Source organism: Saimiri boliviensis, chromosome 5 (genome assembly GCF_048565385.1).
Source record: "Saimiri boliviensis isolate mSaiBol1 chromosome 5, mSaiBol1.pri, whole genome shotgun sequence".
Taxonomy (NCBI): domain Eukaryota; kingdom Metazoa; phylum Chordata; class Mammalia; order Primates; family Cebidae; genus Saimiri; species Saimiri boliviensis.
In genome coordinates this window covers 38,456,123-38,477,258 of record NC_133453.1, presented here as the reverse complement: position 1 = coordinate 38,477,258, position 21,136 = coordinate 38,456,123, and the positions used below count along the sequence as shown (strand labels likewise).

General features: G+C 40.2%; 1 protein-coding gene across 4 annotated transcripts in view; it reads left to right on the top strand.

Moving 5' to 3' along the window:
• The window catches only part of BMPR2 (bone morphogenetic protein receptor type 2), a 180,393-nt gene that overhangs the window by 13,193 nt on the left and 146,064 nt on the right, over window positions 1-21,136 (top strand). The window contains exon 1 of one of the 4 annotated variants that reach the window (XM_074399253.1): window positions 8,828-9,147. The exons of the other annotated variants lie outside the window; for them this stretch is intronic. Coding sequence (XP_074255354.1) covers window positions 9,105-9,147 — 43 coding nt within the window. The 5' untranslated portion in view covers window positions 8,828-9,104. Of the gene's footprint in view, window positions 1-8,827; window positions 9,148-21,136 lie in introns of those variants that run through there. 4 annotated transcript variants of the gene reach the window in all.

Here is a 21,136-nt window from a genome sequence, read left to right as displayed (position 1 = left end):
GTCTTTTTTTTTTTTTTTTTTTGGAAATGGAATTTCACTCTTGTTGCCCAGGCTGGAGTGCAGTGGTGTGATATTGGGGCACTGCAACCTCCACCTCTCAGGTTCAAGTAATTATCTTGCCTCAGCCTCCCAAGTAGCTGGGATTACAGGCATGCACCACCACATCCGCTAATTCTGTATTTTTAGTAGAGACAGGATTTTTCCATGTGGGTCAGGCAGATCTTGAACTCCCAACCTCAGGTGATTCACCTACCTTGTCTTCCCAAGGTGCCAGGATTATAGGCGTGAGCCACCATAGCGGACTGGTCTATCCTTTTTTTTTTTTTTTTTTTTTTTTAATTGAGATAGGCTTTCACCTAGGCTGGAGTGTAGTGGTGTAATCTCAGCTCACTGCAGCCTCTGCCTCCCAACTCAGGCCATCCTCTCACCTCAGTCTCTCTAGTAGCTGGGATTATAGGCTCATGCCACCATGCCCAGCTATAGTCTACACTCCTAACTGCTGGACTCTGCTGTCTCTTATATAGCCAAGTTGTCCTCTCATCATGGAATTCCTAATAAAGAAAGTGTCTCATTTTAGTTGAAGGTATCATTTAGAGGCAGGTTATTCTATATGTGTAAAATACACTTCTGCTGATACGTTACAATGTATTTTATTTGTGCAATGGCAAGTTAGGTGACTAATATCAATTGGATAAAATGCCTGATCATTGGAACCCAGACATTTCTGGCTCTCATTTAGAACCATACTTATTTTCATTTAAAAATACCTAAGAACTGTAGTTGTTTGAGTTTCTAGCTGTAAAAAGTTGAAGGAGCATCAAATAGGTAAATAAATGACTGCTATCAATGACTTAAAATGGCTGAACATGTACCTACATTTAATGCATTCAGAACAACTTTGAGTTAGAACCTAGTCTCTGCAGTTGGTATATGGAAATACATAGCATAAACTGGAATTCTTTGTCATCCTAGTAGTCCATCATAGTAGTCCTATTTCACAGTATTTGATACACTTAAGGTAAGAATATGGTAGCCAGAGATAAAGGGACAGAGTTTGGGGAGTCTGGGAGAGGAAGGAAACAAAATATTTTACTAAGTTTCTCTCATACTGTCTGTCTACATTCAAACTGCCCAGCTTGGTCTTGCATTGTTGCCCTTGCCTTTGATCTGTATTGGAGTAGGCTCCAAAAGCAGGGTGGGATTCTTTGACTGTAACCTCTGGAAATATTAAAAGACAGTTTTTTTTTTTTTTTTTTTTTGTGGAGATGGGTCTTGCCATATTGCTCAGGCTGGTGTCAAACTCCTAGGTGCAAATGATCCTCCTGACCTCAGCCTCTCAAAGTGTTGGGGGCTACAGGTGTGAGTCTCTGTGCCCAGCCAAGACAGTAGTTTTGATGTTACACAGTCTTGGGGCTGCTACTTGAAGCAAAGAATTTGAAAACAGGATTCTTTCTCTCTTTCTCTCCCTCTCTTTCTCTCCTCTCTCCTCTCCCCTCTCTCCCCTCTCCCCCCTCTCCCCCCTCTCCCCCCTCTCTCCCCTCTCTCCCCTCTCTCCCCTCTCTCCCCTCTTTACTCTCTCTCCCCATCACCCAGGCTGGGATCCAGTGTCTCACTGCAACCTCCGCCTCCTGGCTTCAAGCAGTTCTCTGCCTCAGCCTCCTGAGTAGCTGGGATTGCAGGTGCCCGCTACCACGCCTGGCTAATTTTTGTATTTTTTAGTAGAGATGGGGTTTCACCATCTTGGCCAGGCTGGTCTTGAACTCCTGACCTCCTGATCCACCTGCCTTAGTCTCCCAAAAGTGCTAGGATTACAGGTGTGAGCCACCCCACCCCGCCTTGAAAACAGAATTCTAAATGATGAAATAAATGACAGTACCACAAGGAAGTTAACAGAATATTAAAATTACTAAGAGAATATACTCTGTGGGTTGCATTTATCATTCTATAACTTAGGTGAGCTGATTCTTGAAATCTTTTCAAGCCCATGTTACTTAGTTAGGTCACTGATTATAGAATTTGTTGTTTAGAAGATGGCATCTGGTTAAGGTAATGAGAGAGATTCCTGTGAGATTCAGAGATTCATGTCCTCAGTAATTGTCTTGAGAATTGTCTTGGAGGAGCAGTGAATTTCTGTTGCTAATGAATATTTCATTATTGTTTAAAGGAACCTGTTGTATAAAAGATTTCCCCTGGCCTGGCATGGTGGCTCACACCTGTAATCCCAGCCCTTTGAGATGCTGAGGCGGGTGGATCACCTGAGGTCAGGAATTCGAGACCAGCCTGGCCAACATGGTGAAACCCGATCTCTACTAAAAATACAAAAAATTTAGCTGGTTGTGGTGGAATATGCCTGTAATCCCAGCTCCTCAAAGGCTGAGGCAGGAGAATCACTTGAACCCAGAAGCGGAGGTTGCAGTGAGCTGAGATCCTGCCATTGCACTCTAGCCTGGGCAACAAAAGTGAAACTGTCTCAAAAAAACAAAAAAATTTTTTTTCCCCAAAATAGCTGACATTCATAAAATATAAAGAGAACCATATTATATGCTTACTAAGAGTAACCAATGATGTGAAATAGCTACTGTTTAACAAAAGTAACTTCCCTCTTTATGAGTGCCTGCTATGTGTCAAGTGAAATGCAGTGTTTTTATTTTTATTTTTTGAATGAGTCTCATGAGAGAAATGCAGTGTTTTTATATACATTTTCCTTTAATCCTCAAAATAGCTGAAAGGTAGATTTTTTTTCTGTTTTAGAGTTAGGGAAACAGACTAACAGATAATAAGTACTTTGTCTAATGGTATGTAAAAATAATTATTGAATTATTTATTGAGTACCTCCTTGTAACAGGTATTATAGTATGTGTTTATGTCATCTGATTCTTATATCAGCTTTCTTTTTCGTATGTTTATGAAAAATACAGATTTTTTTCATAAATAAGGTTACTGAGGCACAGAGAGATTAAATAAATCACCCAAAGTCTAGAAAGTGACAGAACTGTATTTCAAGCCAGTACATTCTTGAAGTCTAAAAGTCTTTACTCAACCGTATTTCTTCTCATGACTTCTTCATGTTGTAAGATATAATTGATCACAGTGACTTGCCTTTCAACTTTGAAATTCTGTAAATTTTTCTGTCTGTAAATTAAGCAAGTTAGGACAAATTGATTAGTATCTTTACATCAATTGTGTATAAGGAATATTTGATTCATTAGCAGAAAGATTACTACGCTTGATCAATTTTGTTTCCAAATTAGAATGTATTCACTGAATATCTACTATAGTTAACTGTGTTAGAGTACAGAAGTGTGAATCATGGTCCTGGAACTTAAGCTATTATAGGATAAGAACATAAGCATGATGGTTTATGCTCAACTACTAAATTGTGAATTTAAAAATATCCTAATTTAGAGTAAGATATACAGAATGCATATAGGTAGTAATAATTTGGGCAAAGGATACGTCACTGTGGCTGGACAGGTAGGGATAAAAGCTTACAATTCCTAGCTACATGTGCTCCCACCTGTAATCCCAGTACTTGGAGGCTGAGGTGGGTGGATCACTTGAGATGAGGAGTTCGAGACCAGCCTGGCCAACATGATGAAACCCTGTCTCTACAAAAAATACAAAAATTAGCTGGGCATGGTGGCAGGAGCCTGTAATCCCAGCTACTTGGGAGGCTGAGGCAGGAGAATTGCTTGAACCTGGTTGCAATGAACTGAGATCGCTCCATTGCACTCCAGCCTGGGCAACAAGAATGAAACTCCATCTCAGAAAAACAAGCAAAAAACAAAACAAGAAAAAGCAGTTTTTTTGAGGCTGGGCTAAGGGAATTGGCCTGATTATGGAGATGTTCTTTGGAAGAGCAGCCAGGTGGCAAAGGCACAGTGATCAAATATGTGATTAATAGGTATGAGCCAATCCTAAACAGGGACAGAGACTGAGAGGCTTAGTCAAGTGGTCTAGACTGCATAAGAAAAGGGAAAGGGAAAATCAGTAGCTTGAGCAATCTTTTCTCATCCCTACAGCCACTCAATTTTAGGTCTGATCAGCAGTTATTCCACTGAGCTGCTGGATGAGCTGGGGATAGTGATGAAGGCTGAGGTTATTTGATATATATGTAGTCTATCTTATTTAATACTGGCTCAGTTGCTGTACTCAGCTCTGAAGACTTGAAATCTGGCTAATGGGTTATCATCCTATGTGAAGAAAGTATTATATTGGGAGTATAGATGGTTAAGGAGGTAGCAGTAAAAGTAGCAGTACAGAAGAACAGAGTTGTGCATGTAAGAGCTCACTGATACTGTTTAGCGTTGCACTTACCAGCCAGATTCTTCTCACTATTTTTATTCTTGATAGATGGGGTTTTTGGGACATCTAGCCTTATCCATTTTGTTTGGCTGCCAAAAAGTCAGATAAGAGGAAACACTTGAAAAGCAAAAAATAAAAGAAGGCAGAGAACATTATAAAGAGATGTATGAAAAGAAGCCCCATTTTAATTATTTGGTAATATGTGATATGCATGGTATGACAGAGATATTGCATGCTTGAATTTCTTGGATTTTACAGATGCAGAAACAGTGTATTTCATTGATGTGAGTGCCTTAGAGTCATCTTGAGAAAGAAACTTTCTTTTTTTTTTGACATGGAGTTTCACTCTTGTTGCCTAGGCTGGAGTGCAATGGCATGATCTCAGCTCTCCGCAACCTCCGCCTTCCGGGTTCAAGTGATTTTCCTGCCTCAGCCTACGGAGTAGCTGGGATTACAAGCACCCACTACCATGCCTGGCTAATTTTGTACTTTTAGTAGAGATGGGGTTTCTCCACATTGATCAGGCTGGTCTCGAACTCCTGACTTCAGGTGATCCGCCTGCCTTGGCCTCCCAAAGTGCTGGGATTACAGGCATGAGCCACTGTGCCCGGCCAAACAAGAAATTGTATTGATATTTTGAATCTTCAGTATAATAAGGTTGGGAACAGGGTCAATAAGTAACTTTTTTCTCAAAAATATCATATTTTACTAAACATAAGACATCATCAATTGTAGGAGACACCACTGGGAAAGAAAACACTGCCAATTAAATTATGAAAATATAATGATTGTAAAAATAACACCAATTTCAGAAATGTTGCAGCATGAGGTACAGCATACATTATACAGAAGTTAACTATCAATTGATATTTCTGTAGTCTCATTTAAGTAGATCACAGTAATAAGAGAAAATGAGTCTCTGTTTTCAATATTTTGTGACTGGATATCTATAGAGAAAAGTAAATGTAGGGAAGTGTAATTTATTTATTTATTTATTTTTGAGTCAGGGTTTCTCTCTGTCACCCAGACTGGAGTGCAGTGGCACAAATATGGCTCCCTGGGGCCTCAACCTTCTGGGCTCAAACAATTCTCCTGCCTTAGCCTCTCCTGAGTAGCTGGAACTACAGGCATGTCACCACACCCAACTAATTTTTAAAATTTTTGTAGAGGCAGAGTCTCACCATGTTGCCCAGGCTAGCCTCGAACTTCCAAGCTCAAGCAACCCTCCAACCTCAGCCTCCCAATGTGCTGGGATTGTAGACATTAGCCACCATGCCTGGCCAGAAATGCTTCCTTATGTTGTCATCTTTGAAGATTTTCTGGCCGGGTGCGGTGGCTCATGCCTGTAATCTCAGCACTTGCGAGGCCAAGGTGGGTGGATCACCTGAGGTCAGGAATTTGAGACCAGCCTGGCCAACATAATAAGACTCGTCTCTACTAAAAATATAAAAACATTGCCGGGTGTGGTGGCACGTGCCTGTGGTCCCAGCTACTCGGGAGGTGAGGCATGAGAATTGCTTGAACCCAGGAGGCAAAGATTGCAGTGTGCCAAAATTGTGCCGCTGCACTCCAGCCTGGGCTACAGAGCGAGACTCTGTCTCAAAAAAAAAAAAAAAAATCTGCACTTACCTATACTTGCTTTTTTCTATAGATATCTAATAATAAAATATTGAAACCAGAGACTCATTTTCTCTTATTACTGTGATCTACTTAAATGAGACTGTAGATCAAATTCTAAAGGTTCAATGAGAAATTAATTGATAGTTAACTTCTATATAATATATATTGTCTCAAAAAAATAAAATAATATAAAGATTTCCTTTTGTTTTTAGGGGAATTTCTCATTCAGCTCTTTTATAATTGCAGGTGAATAAAACTGGCTGTAAAAAAAAAAAGGCTATATGTGAAGCAAATTTTATGCTATTGTGCACCTAATTTTGCCAAGTACACTTAATGAAGGAAGCAGGGGGCCATTTAGCCATCAAGGGAGATAACTTGGCTTTCTGAAGGGAAGCAGTTAAAATAAGTTTGAAGAAATTATAAATTTAAGGAGAAGGCAAGTTTGTGATACACTAAGGCAAAAAACTACTGATTTTGAATATTCTTGTGGTTTTCCCATGTCTTCTGACATTTGAACATTGTTTAGTAATACTGTAAGGAGATATTGAGCAAAATAAGTTGGAGCCCTGCCTTCTGTAATCTAGCTTTTACATGTTATATTTATGTAGTTTAGGTCAGGTTAAGAGAGAATACCATAGTATTTTGTAGCGATAAACAAGACATCTGGATCCCTGACTTCAATGGCACTAATATACTTGTTAAGAAGACAGATCATAGCTGGGCATGGTGGCTCATGTCTGTGAGGCTGAGGGAGCAGATTTTTGGAAGGCTGAGGCTGGCAGATTACCTGAGGTTGGGAGTTCGAGACTAGCCTGACCAACATGGAGAAACCCTGTCTCTACTAAAAATACAAAATTAGCTGGGTGTGGTGGTACATGCCTGTAATGCCAGATACTCGGGAGGCTGAGGCAGGAGAATTGCTTGAACCTGGGAGGTGGTGAGTCGAGATCATGCCATTGCACTCCAGCCTGGGCAACAAGAGCGAAACTCTGTTTAAAAAAAAAAAAAAAAAAAAAAAGGAAGACAGATTATAAATAATTAAATACGTAAAGAAACAAGATCGGCCGGGCGGGGTGGCTCAAGCCTGTAATCCCAGCACTTTGGGAGGCCGAGGTGGGTAGATCACGAGGTCGAGAGATCGAGACCATCCTGGTCAACATGGTGAAACCCCGTCTCTACTAAAAATACAAAAAATTAGCTGGGCATGGTGGCACGTGCCTGTAATCCCAGCTACTCAGGAGGCTGAGGCAGGAGAATTGCCTGAACTCAGGAGGCGGAGGTTGCGGTGAGCCGAGATCGCGCCATTGCACTCCAGCCTGGGTAACAAGAGTGAAACTCCGTCTCAGAAAAAAAAAAAAAAAAAAAAGAAACAAGATCATTAGAGATTGTGATAAATGTCTACACATCAGGGTTATATTAGAGGGTAATTGGGGAAGGCCACTCACATTAGGTAAAGGGGGTCAGTGAAGCCTGCCTTATGAGGTAAGACCTGAGGAATTAAAATCAACCAGATATGTAAATAATTGCAGGAAGGCCGGGTGTGGTGGCTCGTCTGTAATCCCAGCACTTTGGGAGGCCGAGGCAGGTGGATCACGAGGTCAAGAGATTGAGACCATCGTGGTCAACATGGTGAAACCCCGTCTCTACTAAAAATACAAAAATTAGCTGGGCGTGGTGGTGCGTGCTTGTAATCCCAGCTACTCAGGTGGCTGAGGCAGGAGAATTGCCTGAACCCAGGAGGTGAAGGTTGCGGTGAGCCGAGATCGCGCCATTGCACTCCAGCCTGGGTAACAAGAGCGAAACTCCGTCTCAGGAGATAAGAAAGTGCTTGATATTTCACAGGATCAGAAAGGAGCTTGTGGCTCAAATGTTGTGAACTAGGAAGAGAGATGCATGACAAGGGGTTAGACAGGCAAGCAGCAGCCAAACCATGTGGGGATTTGTAGGACATGGTAAAGATGAAAAGTTTGAATTTTATTCTCAGAAAATGAGAAATGCTTTAGAAAGGGTTTAAGCAGAGTAAGTTCATAATCTAATATTTATTTTTCAAACATCACTCTGGTTCATCAGTAGAGAAGAATTAGAGAGGAGCCAAGGAAAAACAGGAAGACTGGTTAGGCAGATATACTAGTCAGGATGGCCAAGGGTCGTGGCAGGTTGGATTTTTTTCCTCTAGTACTGTCAACTAGAATTTTGGTATCATTGCATACCTACTTCTGTAATATATTATTTTTAAATAGCAGAGATTCTTTATTGGATTTAGAATGTAGAGTTGAGTGCTGGGCTTGGTGGCCAATTCCTATAATCCCAGCACTTTGGGAGGCCAAGGCAGAAGGATTACTTGAGCCCAGGAGTTTGAGACCAACCTGGGAAACATAGTGAGATCCCATCTGTACAAAAAATCAAAAATTAGGCTGGCGTGGTGGCTCATGCCTCTAATTCCAGCACTTTGGGAGGCCAAGGTGGGCGGATCACCTGAGGTTAGGAGTTTGATACCAGCCTGGCCAACATGGTGAAACCCTCTCTACTAAAAATACAAAAAATTAGATGGGCATGATGGTGCATGCCTGTAATTCCGGCTACTCAGGAGATTCAGGCAGGAGAATCGCTTGAGCCTGGTAGACAGAGGTTGCAGTGAGCCAAGGTTACACCACTGCACTCCAACTTGGGTAACAAGTTGAGTGAGACTTGAGTGAGACTTTGTCTCAAAAAAATAAAAAGAAGAAAAAGAAAATTACCAGAGCATTGTGGCATTCACCTGTATTCCCAGCTACTCAGGAGCCTGAGGTGGGAGAATCACTTGAGACCTGGAGGAGTTCAAATCTGCAGTAAGCACAGATCATGCCCCTGCACTCCAGCCTGGGGAGACAGAGTGAGATCCTGTCTTTAAAAAAAAAAAAAAAAAAAAAAGAATATATAGTTGAATTAGTTAATTATTATTATTAATTTTAGAGTTGAGATCTTGCTCTGTTACTCTTAGGCTGGAGTGCAGTGTTGCAGGCGTAGCTCACTTGAAATCCTGGGCTAAAGCCATCCTCCTGCTTCAGCCTCCTGAGTAGCTAGGATGACAGGTGTACAACACCATGCCCAACTAATTTTCTTTTCCTTTATTTTTTCTTTTTGGTAGAGACAGAGTCTCGCTGTGTTGCCCAGGCTTGTCTTGAATTCCTGACTTCAAGATGATCCTCCTGCCTTGGCCTCCAAAAGTTCTGGGATTACAGGGTGAGCCATCATGCCACCCTTAATGTAGTATTCTTTGACCGCAGAATTAGATTTGCATTGATTTTTAACTGTTACAAAGTATTATACAAATACATAGGCTGATTTTTAACTATGCCATGACTGAAGAGCAAATTCTTTAAAAAATACTGATAGAGGAAGTAGTATTAGATTTTAATGGAAGATAATAATAGCACACATTGTTGTTTTTTCATAGTTAATGAGCATAATGGTTATACTTAATGAGAGTTTTTTTTTTTTTTTTTTTTTTTTTTGAGACGGAGTTTCGCTCTTGTTACCCAGGCTGGAGTGCAATGGCACGATCTCGGCTCACCGCAACCTCCGCCTCCTGGGTTCAGGCAATTCTCCTGCCTCAGCCTCCTGAGTAGCTGGGATTATAGGCACGCGCCACCATGCCCAGCTAATTTTTTGTATTTTTAGTAGAGACGGGGTTTCACCATGTTGACCAGGTTGGTCTCGATCTCTCGACCTTGTGATCCACCCGCCTCGGCCTCCCAAAGTGCTGGGATTACAGGCTTGAGCCACCGCGCCCGGCCAAGAGTTTTAAAATGTATGTTTTTATTTCTATTTGGTGATTTTCATAACAAATTATACTCAGGGTCAGATCTTAATTATCTGAATAGTGCATAGTTTTAAATCTTTAACTTTGTCACTAGAAATTTACTTAATTTTTAATTTGGCTGCTAATTGTGAAATATTTTTGATTAGTATTTTATTCTTTTATTCATGTAAATCAATTTAAGCCTTTTCTCATTTAAATTAATTAATTCTAGTTCTTCTGTAATCTATTCTATTACTGAATTTCAAACTCTCCTAAATTATGCTTGATTTAGATAAAATGGTTTTCAACTGGTAACTTTAAAAAATACAATTAGTTCAAAATAATACACATGCATGACAGAAAAAAATTCAAATTGTGAAAAGGCGTACAATGAAAAGAATATTTTATAACATTCTTATTATCTAACCCAGGCAAAGGTTGGCAGCTTTCTTTCAGTTAGATGTCACTCAACCTATTGAGTATGCAAATGTCTTTTGTTTGCATGCCACCCAACTCAGCAGTAGTGAGTGAAGGGGAACTGATGAAGATTGCCAACAGTACTTCACATCTCATCTTCCCTTTTATGTAAGAGTAAAATTGGATGGCATGTGGTGGCAATACCTGAAAGGAACATAGTTCTAAGAGTGAATTTAAATAGTTTATCATTTGTATTAATAGATATTTTTTACTCAGTAGGTGCACATTTTTCTGGTAGTGGATACAGACAATTACAGTTTACTAAGAACTTTGCTGAAGCATTTCAAGGCCAAGGTATTAAATGAAAATAGATACAAGTGGTTTGTTTTGCTAATGAATTTTGGCAGTAATGTTCAGTAGGACCACATTTACCAAGTTTTGCATGCCAATTGAAATAGCTTTATCTTCTGTATAGGTTGTTAATTCTTAATACATATATAATACTTAGTCTTTTACTTGGTATAAGTCAATAAGATGATAAATCTTTATTATATAACATTTTAAGTTGATATAAATGAACAGTATTTTGGGGGTTTTATTTTTAAAGTAAAAGGTGAGCCAAAATGTTAATTTTTAACAAATGTAGTGGAGAAAAATTTGTTGAGAAAGTTCCGGATTAAGGAATCATGCAGCATCAACCAGGAAGCCTCAACATAACAAATAACCCAGCTTCCTAACAAAGATGTGGTTTAGTTTTTGTTGTAGAATGATTTGAAGACTATATTTTCCTTTTGGGATTGTTCTGCACGGCAGTAAAATGTTGGAAAGAAACAGTGGTTGCTTAACATGAACATGCTGCAGAAAGGACTAAAAGTGCTTTTTGTAAAGGGCTCTATTGTTAGTACAATTTTGCTTGTGGGTCCTCTGTCTTTTAGGGGAAGGCAGTAATGTCTAAAAGTTGGCAGTGCTTCATTAAGCTAATGCTGGATTATAGCCAGACATTCAGTCCATCAAGACCCCAGACTTCCCTAAGATCCAAGAGGAGCAGTTGGGGATGGGAATGAGGGAGAGATGGCAGGTGGAATAGGCTTTTTTCACACAGTAACTTTATGTATTTATTGTGTCAAATGAGTTTAGCATACTTGGATTAATAGAATTAATTTGGCTGGGCACCGTGGCTCACACCTGTAATCCCAGCACTTTGGAGGCTGAGGCGGGTGTATCACAAGGTCAAGAGTTTGAAACCAGCCTGACCAACATGGTGAAACCCCGTCGCTAGTAAAAATACAAAAATTAGCTGGGTATAGTGTTATGTCCCTGTATTCCCAGCTACTCAGGAGGCTGAGACAGGAGAATCTCTTGAACCTGGGAGGCAGAGGTTGCCATGAGCTAAGATTGCGCCACTGTGCTCCATCCTGGGCGACAGAGTGACACTGTGTCTCAAAAAAAAGAATTAATTTAAGCCTTGAATGTCCTTTACCTTTTTCTCCTATTAGCCTTCCCATTTTTTTCAGTTAATAAGAAATAATACTGATAGCAAGACTTTCATATATATATATAAAATAAAAAATATATATAAAATATATATAAATATGTATTAAAATATATATAAAAATATGTGTGTGTATATATATATATATTTTTTTTTCTTGAGACAGAGTCTTGCTCTGTCACCATGCTGGAGTGCAGTGGTGTGATCTTGGCTCACTGCAACCTCCACCTCTCAGGTTCAAGCAATTCTTATGCCCTAGTCTCCCTAGCTGGGACTACAGGTTGCATACCACCACACCCTGTTAATTTCTGTAGTTTTAGTAGAGTTGAAGTTTCTTTTTCTTTTTTTTCTTTTGAGACAGAGTCTCTGTTGCCCAGGCTGGAATGCAGTGACGTGATCTCAGCTCCCTGCAACCTCTGACTCCTGGGTTCAAACAGTTCTCCTGCCTCAGCCTCCTGAGTAGCTGGGACTACAGGTGCAAGCTGCCACACCCAGCTGATTTTATTTTATTTTAGTAGAGATGGGGTTTCATTGTGTTGCCTAGGCTGGTCTCGAACTCCTGAGCTCAGGCAGTCTGCCCACCTCGGCCTCCCAAAGTGGTAGGATTACAGGGATGAGCCACTGCACCTGGCCTTGTATTTTTAATAGAAAGGGGGTTTTACCATGTTGGCCAGGATGGTCTTGATCTCCTGACCTCGTTATCCACCCGCCTTGGCCTCCCAAAGTACTGGGATTACAGTCATAAGCCTTTTTTTCTTGTATACGTTTGAACAAAATAATACTTAGTTTTTAATTCAGAAATCTAGTTAAAAATGATACCTCTAGAAAGTTAATGTTGGACTCATTTTAAGAAAGAAAGATAGGCCGGGCGCGGTGGCTCAAGCCTGTAATCCCAGCACTTTGGGAGGCCGAGGTGGGTGGATCACGAGGTCGAGAGATCGAGACCATCCTGGTCAACATGGTGAAACCCCGTCTCTACTAAAAATACTAAAAATTAGCTGGGCATGGTGGTGTGTGCCTGTAATCCCAGCTACTCAGGAGGCTGAGGCAGGAGAATTGCCTGAACCCAGGAGGCGGAGGTTGCGGTGAGCCGAGATCGCGCCATTGCACTCCAGCCTGGGCAACAAGAGCGAAACTCCGTCTCAAAAAAAAAAAAAAGAAAGAAAGATTACATAATAGGGTCATCTTATTTGTTCGGAGTCTTTAGATTTCATATTTTTATATTTTAAAAAGTTTAAAGCCTACTGAACACTTTACTTATATTTATGTAGATGTATACTCACTTAAGAGTGAGACATTAAGGGATTTTACTTTCTATATTTTATGTTTCTGTGATACTTGAATATCATTTTACCAAATTTATAAGTCTTATAATTATTGTGATTAGAAGTATAATTTTAAGCCCTAATAAAATGACTTGCTGTCATTTTAGAGCTAAAATTTGTCTTTTGCTAGATACATGGATTTACAGATGAATGTCCAGTAGCAATGACCATCATTTATTTTATAAGTTAATAGTTAAGAAATATCAGATACTGGTGATACAGCAGTAAACTAGATAAATATATTTCCTTTTGGAGTTCATAATTCAGGTTTGTTACATGGGTTTTGTATATTGCGTGATGCTGAAGTTTGGGCTTCTACTAATCCCATCACTGAAATGTGAACATAGTACCCAATAGGTGGTTTTTCAACCCCTTCCCTTTTCCCTCCCTGCTTTTTGAGTCCCCAGTGGAGTCTGTCATTCCAATCTTTATGTGTGTGGAGATTTATTTATTTTTTTAAGACAGGGTTCTTGCTCTGCCAGGCTGGAGTGCCAGGTTGGATTGGAGACTCACTGGAGCCTCAACCTCCCAGGCTCAAGGAGTCCCCCATCTCAGCCTTCCAAGTTGCTGAGAGTACAGGTGTGTGCCTCACGTCCAACTACTTTTTTTTTTTTTTTTTTTTTTTTGAGACGGAGTTTCACTCTTGTTACCCAGGCTGGAGTGCAATGGCGCGATCTCGGCTCACCGCAACCTCCGCCTCCTGGGTTCAGGCAATTCTCCTGCCTCAGCCTCCTGAGTAGCTGGGATTACAGGCACGTGCCACCATGCCCAGCTAATTTTTTGTATTTTTAGTAGAGACGGGGTTTCACCAGGTTGACCAGGATGGTCTCAATCTCTCGACCTCGTGATCCACCCGCCTCGGCCTCCCAAAGTGCTGGGATTACAGGCTTGAGCCACCGCGCCCGGCTCAACTACTTTTTTTATTGTTTGTAGAGACAGGGTCTTGTTATGTTGCCCAGGGTGGTGTTGAACTTCTGGACTCAAGTGATCCTCCCAACTCAGCCTCCCAAAGTGCTGGGATTACGGGCATGAGCAACCTTACCTAGCTCTGGACACTTTTTAAACTCCATTTACAACAGTGGTCAGTGTGCTATAAATTGGACACTAATGAAGTTTTGTGGTCCTGAAGCCTGAAAAGAAAATCAGATACAGTAGTTAGAACTGTTGAATTTTCCATCATTTCCTCTATCTTTTTTTTTTTTTTTTTGAGACAGAGTCTTGCTCTGTCTCCTAGGTTGGAGTGCAGTGGTATGATCTACGCTCCCTGCAACCTCCGCCTCCTGAGTTCAGGTGATTCTTCTGCCTCAGCCTCCTGAGTAACTGGGATTACATGAGCATGCCACCACCCCTGACTAATTTTTGTATTTTTAGTAGAGATGGGGTTTCGCCATGTTGGTTGGGCTGATCTCAAAGTCCTGACCTCGTAATCCGCCTGCCTCGGGAAGTGCTGGGATTACAGGTGTGAGCCACTGTGCCCAGCCTCTACCTTATTTTTATTCATTCTGTAGAAGTCCAGACAAGAAAAGGTTGATTGTTGATAGGGCGACTACATAATTTGCGGGTCCCAGGGCAGAATAAAAATGAGGGCTCCCTTATTCAAAAAGCAGGAATAATGTTCTGTTAAAGGTACTAAAATATATACCTTTTTTCTTTCCTTGTGATGTCCCTTCAACTTGTCATATTTTAAAAAATTTATTGTCTAATGTCATTCTAAACAAAGAAAATTTAGAATTTTATGTCATTAGCATGAATTTTAAATGCAGTTCCCATTTAAAATGCAAATATAAGAATATTTACCTCGTTTGTGGAATCACTGAAATTATACAGTCATTTTGTGGCTTGCACTTGCTTATGTAGTTTGTTTTTACTAGAACAGTAGAAAATCTGTACAAATTGAGTGGTTTTCTTTTACTTCTTGATACATACATAGTCTACCAACATTCCACCTTTGCTTACCGATGAGTAGGGAAGGACTAACAGTAGAAGGAATTATGGGTGGCCCTATCTCTACCTTTCCTTTTATGTCATCATATCCAGCATAAGTGGTTGACTAATACAGGCAAGTAATAGGAGTAAGAAAGGATATGATAGATTTCCTTGGTTGTTAGTTTCATAAAACACCATTGCCATCTTTCTGTGTTCCAAGTAAGTTGTAGACCCTTGGGGCTGTGAGCAACCCCCTCCAATGAGAATTAATATAATTTTCTTTGTACTCTATGGCTGGGGAAGAGGCTGTTATTTTGTTTTGTTTTGAGAGTGCTTGCTAGTCCCTGTCAGGAGGGATGCTAGATTGTAACCTGGGTTTAAGGAAATTGGTTATATGCTGTCAACCATTTATACAGTAATAAATTGTTTAATAGGAATTTAAGATCCAAGCTGTAACAGGAGTCCCACTGTTCTGTTTTCCAGAAAGTGAACGTAGTGTCATGAATGTGGAATATTTGTAGCATATTAAAATTGTTCTCTAGGTACAGTTGACTTACCTCTTATGGTTTTACCCTGCTTTAAGGGGAAACCATACAAAATTGAGCATCAATGAATAAATAAACCTCTGTGCCAGAGATTGGCAGGCTTTTTGGGTCATGGTGTCATTCCAAGTTAGGGTTAGGCACACGCTAGAGGCTGTGACTTGGTAATTCAAGTGTTTCACTTTGTTGCTATCGTACCCTGGCTGCTGTGCAAGGATGTCAAGAATGGCCTAATAAACTTAAAGCTGTAGTAATGCTGTAATTGTCTGATAGTAGTGGTTGAGGCCTGGATTAGTGTACCTGAGTAGTTCTGTTCAGGTGCTATTCTTTTTTCTTACTTACTCTGTTGTCCAGGCTGGAGTGCAGTGGTGTGATCTTAGCTCATTGCAACCTCTGCCTCCTGGCTTCAAGTGATTCTCCTGCCTTAGCCTCCTGAATAGTTGGAACTACTAATACACACTAATTTTTGTATTTTTTTTTTTTTTTTCAGTAGTGGTAGGGATTCACCACATTGGCCAGACTGGTGTTGAACTCCTGACCTCAAATGATCCGCCTGCCTTGGCCTCCCAAAGTGCTGAGATTACAGGTGTGAGCCACTGTACCTGGCCTAATTTTTGTATTTTTAGTAGAGACAGGATTTTGCCCTGTTGCTCAGGCTGATCTCAAACTCTTCACCTCAAGCCATCTGTCTGCCTCAGCTTCCTAAAGTGCTGGGATTGTAGGTGTCAGCCACTGTGCCCAGCCTCAGGTGTTATTCTTCGTGCTTGTATTTGCTCTGTTCATTTGGGGCACCTTGCTGGTTATCATAAATGTTGGTGTGATCAGGTACTGCTCCTTAATAATTCTGTATTTATACTTTATTCTGCATAACTTCTTTTAACTCAGGATTTCATAAAGAAAACAAGATTGAGAAAAGCCCAATTTATTTGTTGTGTAAAATAATGTATAGCTCTGAATAGTCATGTCTGTGATGTTGGGTAAAATGCTCAAAGACCATATCTTCTATGAAGTGCTTTTTACCTTTGCAGTTTAAGGTGGCAAAATAATTTCATATTCCCATTTCCTCACAGAAACCATGTCTGTGGTTTCTTCTTAGCTCTATCAAATATCCACCTAAGTACACCAGTAGGTTAACTTCGTTCTCTTAAAAGGTTAGTCTTGACAAATTGTGGTGATAGCTTTTCATTATCACCAGAGATTGACTGTACTGGCACAATGGTCTATAAAATATAGAGAGGAAACAAATCAGTATGAACCATAGCATAGTTAATAGATCTCCAAAGTGCTTATTTGGTTAGATAAATGTACATAAAGCACTTCACACTATGTCTGGTACAGAGGGGAGGCGTGCAACAAATGTTTTTAGAATATATTAAAATTCAGTTCTTGTAAGCATTAGTATTAATTACATGAGGGACTTCCTGGCACTGTAATCAGTTTTCTATCTTTTGAGATTTGAAAGGAGCAGGAAATAGGGCGTAGGACCTACAAGGGAACAGGAAGATTATCCATGTTTTTATTTCACATTCCACTTGAATTATCTGGGAAACACAGGGTATAACATCAAACAATGGTTGTGTAAGTATTTTTTAAAATTTGTTTTTATCTGTTGCTTTATCTGCTTTGTGTTATATTATTGTATTCTATGTCTGGACATGTCTGGAAGGTTCTGAATTGATTCATTAATATCAGGGGTAGTGTGAGGGTTTCCTTGTCAAGGAGATACTGCATTTTCTTCCTATTCCCATTATCGGCCAAAGGAACAAAGCACTCTTGTTAAATGTCCATCAAAACAGGTATATGAGGCTGGGTGTAGTGGGTCACACCTGTAATCCCAGCACTTTGAGAGGCTGAGGCAAGTGGATCACTTGAGGCCAAGAGTTTGAGACCAGCCTGGGCAAAAAGTACAAAAATTAACCAGACGTGGTTGCGCACACCTGTAATCGGAGCTATTTGGGTGACTGGCATGAGAATCACTTGAACCCAGAAGGCGGGGAGGTTGCAGTGAGCTGAGATCGTGCCACTGCACTCTGGCCTGTGTGATAGAGCAAGACTCTGTCTCAAAAAATATGTGTAAAATAAGATTACACATACATTTCAAAAAAAAAAAATTATTTTCCAAAACCAAAAACCCCACAGGTATATGATCTCTAAAATAAGATGGACATGTTGGCTCATGACTGTAATCCTAGCACTTTGGTAGGCTGAGGCAAGGAGGATCACTTAAACCCAGGGGTTTGAGAGTTGCCTGGGCAAAATAGTAAGACTCTGCCTCTGTTAATTCAAAAACAAACAAACAAACAAACCCAGGTGTATGATCTCTAAAATAAATAAATCATGCAGGTCAACCAGGATGTGGGGAGAACTCAAAAAGGTATATAAACAATAACACATGAACCTAATTGTATGTATTATAAATGGGTAATACACTGAAGGAGTTGGGGAAGAAAATAACTAGTCTAAGATACTTTGGAAAATTATAAGGCTAAAGACAAAAAGAATTATATACAAATATTGTGGTCTCATTAGTAAGTTTCTTTCTCACAGAGGGATGTGTTGGCAATTCTACTTTAAATATATACTTGTAGTGAACAAATAAGAAAATAATGTGGGCCGGGCGCGGTGGCTCAAGCCTGTAATCCCAGCACTTTGGGAGGCCGAGGCGGGTGGATCATGAGGTCGAGAGATCGAGACCATCCTGGTCAACATGGTGAAACCCCGTCTCTACTAAAAATACAAAAAACTAGCTGGGCGTGGTGGCGCGTGCCTGTAATCCCAGCTACTCAGGAGGCTGAGGCAGAAGAATTGCCTGAGCCCAGGAGGCGGAGGTTGCAGTGAGCCAAGATCGCGCCATTGCTCTCCAGCCTGGGTAACAAGAGCGAAACTCTGTCTCAAAAAAAAAAAAAAAAAAAAAAAAGAGGAAGAAAATAATGTGGATAATGAGACCTAGGTTCCTAACTCTCTCCACTGAGAGGACCTAGAATTAGGTACCTAACAGTAGCAGTGATCACAGCCGTGCTCCAGATCTTGATTTCTTTTCTTTTTTTTTTTTTGATGGAGTCTCATCCTGTCACCCAGGCTGGAATGCAATGATATGATCTTGGCTTACTGCAACCTCCACCTCCTGGTTCAAGTGATTCTTCTGCCTCAGCCTCTCTAGTAGCTGGAATTACAGGCACCCGCCACCACGCCCAGCTAATTTTTGTATTCTCTGTAGAGATGCGGTTTAGCCGTGTTGCCCAGGTTGGTCTCAAACTCCTGACTTCAAGTACTCTGGCAACCTCGGCCTCCCAAAGTGCTGGGATGCCTGGCCCCAGATCTTGGTTTCTAAATAACATTCTCCACTAATCGGAACCCTAGAGAAATGATTGATTCTGGGACTGAGAAAGGGAAAATCAAAATGAGCCTGAAACATTTAATGGTATCAGAAAGTAACTCAAAAAATGATAGGGGCACATGAAAGAATCTAACCAACTTGAAGAGATAGTTCCATTGGTCAAAGCCGAGACTAAATAACCATGGTATTGGATTAAAATCCATAGAATATAATAAATATCAGTGAGTCCATGCTAACATAAACACACAAGGAAGAAAAGATAACTCTTAAAAATTTTAAATAATAATAAAATGATAAAAATAATAGTAAACTTTACTTTTAGAGCAATTTTATGTTCACAGTGAAATTGAGAGGTAGCTCATTTTTTTTTTATAGTAGAATTTCAGTCAATAAATATAGAATGAATGATGGAAACAGAAAATCATCATTAGGCAGTAACCATGGCAGTTTCTTGTTCTAGGCAGGAATCAACCAGTAGATGCTAAAATTAGTAGGTGAAAGCATGATAATAAGAAACATGATATTTAAGTGGGCTCAAAGTATCTTCCCTACGAAATACTTATTAATTACAAAGGGGAACCTTAGTTACAGTGGAGAAATCTGGAGATACTACTCTAACCTGGTGACACATTGACATCTGTCAGAAGACAAAAATTTTGATAAATCGAGTTTAAAGATTAATTGGCTTTTATTAGCAATTCATGAATCAGGCAGCATCCCATCTAAAGATATGCAAAGACACTCCAATGAGCTGAGCAGAGGAGGCAGGCTTTATTGGTAGAAAAAAGCTGAGAAGACAGAAACAAGGAAAAAAAGTGATTGGTCATTACAAAGTTACTTTCCTTACAGGGTTAAAATAGGGAACTTCCTTATCTTGTCAGCACAAGTAAACTGGGACCCTCTGATTGGCTGCTGTGAATCTCCTGTTTTTTGGAAAACTGGTCCATTTCATTGTTCAGTTTGATTATGTGGTACCTAGCAGGAGTGACTCCATTCAGGTTTTGTGTGCTCTATTGAGGCCTAGTGTAGAAACTCAGCCCAGAACAATGGCTTTCTATACATTTGTTTAGCACATCCAGATGCTTCCTGATGCAGTGCACTGAGAAGGACATAGGATCACCTATGTAGTATTTTTTTTTTTTTACCAGAAAAGATAATTTTTGTCTAATCATGAGAAAACAGAGACAAACAAAAATTAAGGAACATTCTACAAGATAAGTTCCCAGTACTTTAAAAAAGTCTCAAAGTCAAGCACAAGAAAGAACTGAGGGACTATTGCATATTGGGGCGATCTAAAGAAACATTACAGGCCGGTCGCAGTGGCTCACGCCTATAATCCCAACACTTTGGGAGGCCTGAGGCAGGTGGATCATGAGGTTAAGAGACCGAGACCATCCTGGTCAACATGGTAAAACCCCATCTCTACTAAAAATACAAAAAATTAGCTGGGCATGTTGGTGCGTGCCTGTAATCCCAGCTACTCAGGAGGCTGAGGCAGGAGAATTGCCTGAACCCAGGAGGCAGAGGTTTCGGTGAGCCAAGATCGTGCCATTGCACTCCAGCCTGGGTAACAAGAGTGAAACTCCGTCTCAAAAACAAATAAACAAACAAAACATTACAGTTTGTGGGATTCTTGATTAAATCCTGGACGAGAAAAAGGACATTAGTGGGAAAATTGATGAAATTCAATCTTATATTTAAGTTAATTGTGTCAGTGTATATTTCCTTGTTTTCACAATTACAAGTAATTATGTAAGATATGTTAATATGGCTGGGCGCGGTGGCTCACGCCTATAATCCCAGCACTTTGGGAGGCTGAGGAGGGTGGATCACGAGGTCAAGAGATCGAGACCATCCTGGTCAACATGGTGAAACCCCGTCTCTACTAAAAATACAAAAAATTAGCTGGGCATGGTGGTGCGTGCCTGTAATCCCAGCTACTTAGGAGGTTGAGGCAGGAGAATTGCTTGAACCCAGGAGGCAGAGGTTGCGGTGAGCCGAGATCGCGCCATTGCACTCCAGCCTGGGTAACAAGAGCAAAACTCCGTCTCAAAACACACACACACACACACACACACACACACACACACACACACACAAAGATATGTTAATATTAGGAGCAATTGGGTAAAGGTTATATAAAAACTCTATACTGTTTTTGCATTTTTTTCTCTAAGTATTAAAATGTTTTCCAACTAAAAAGTTGAAAACATGTATTAGAGATACATGTGTATGTGTCTCTAATAATCCTTAAAGATATTTAAGAAGATAGAAGGAATTCTTGAGATTCTTGAGATAATAAAATTAAGTCACCAAAAAAAAAAATAAATAAACAAAATGAAGTCACTAAAAATCTTTGAATAAATTTCAGATAGTACTTTTGGCAGATTC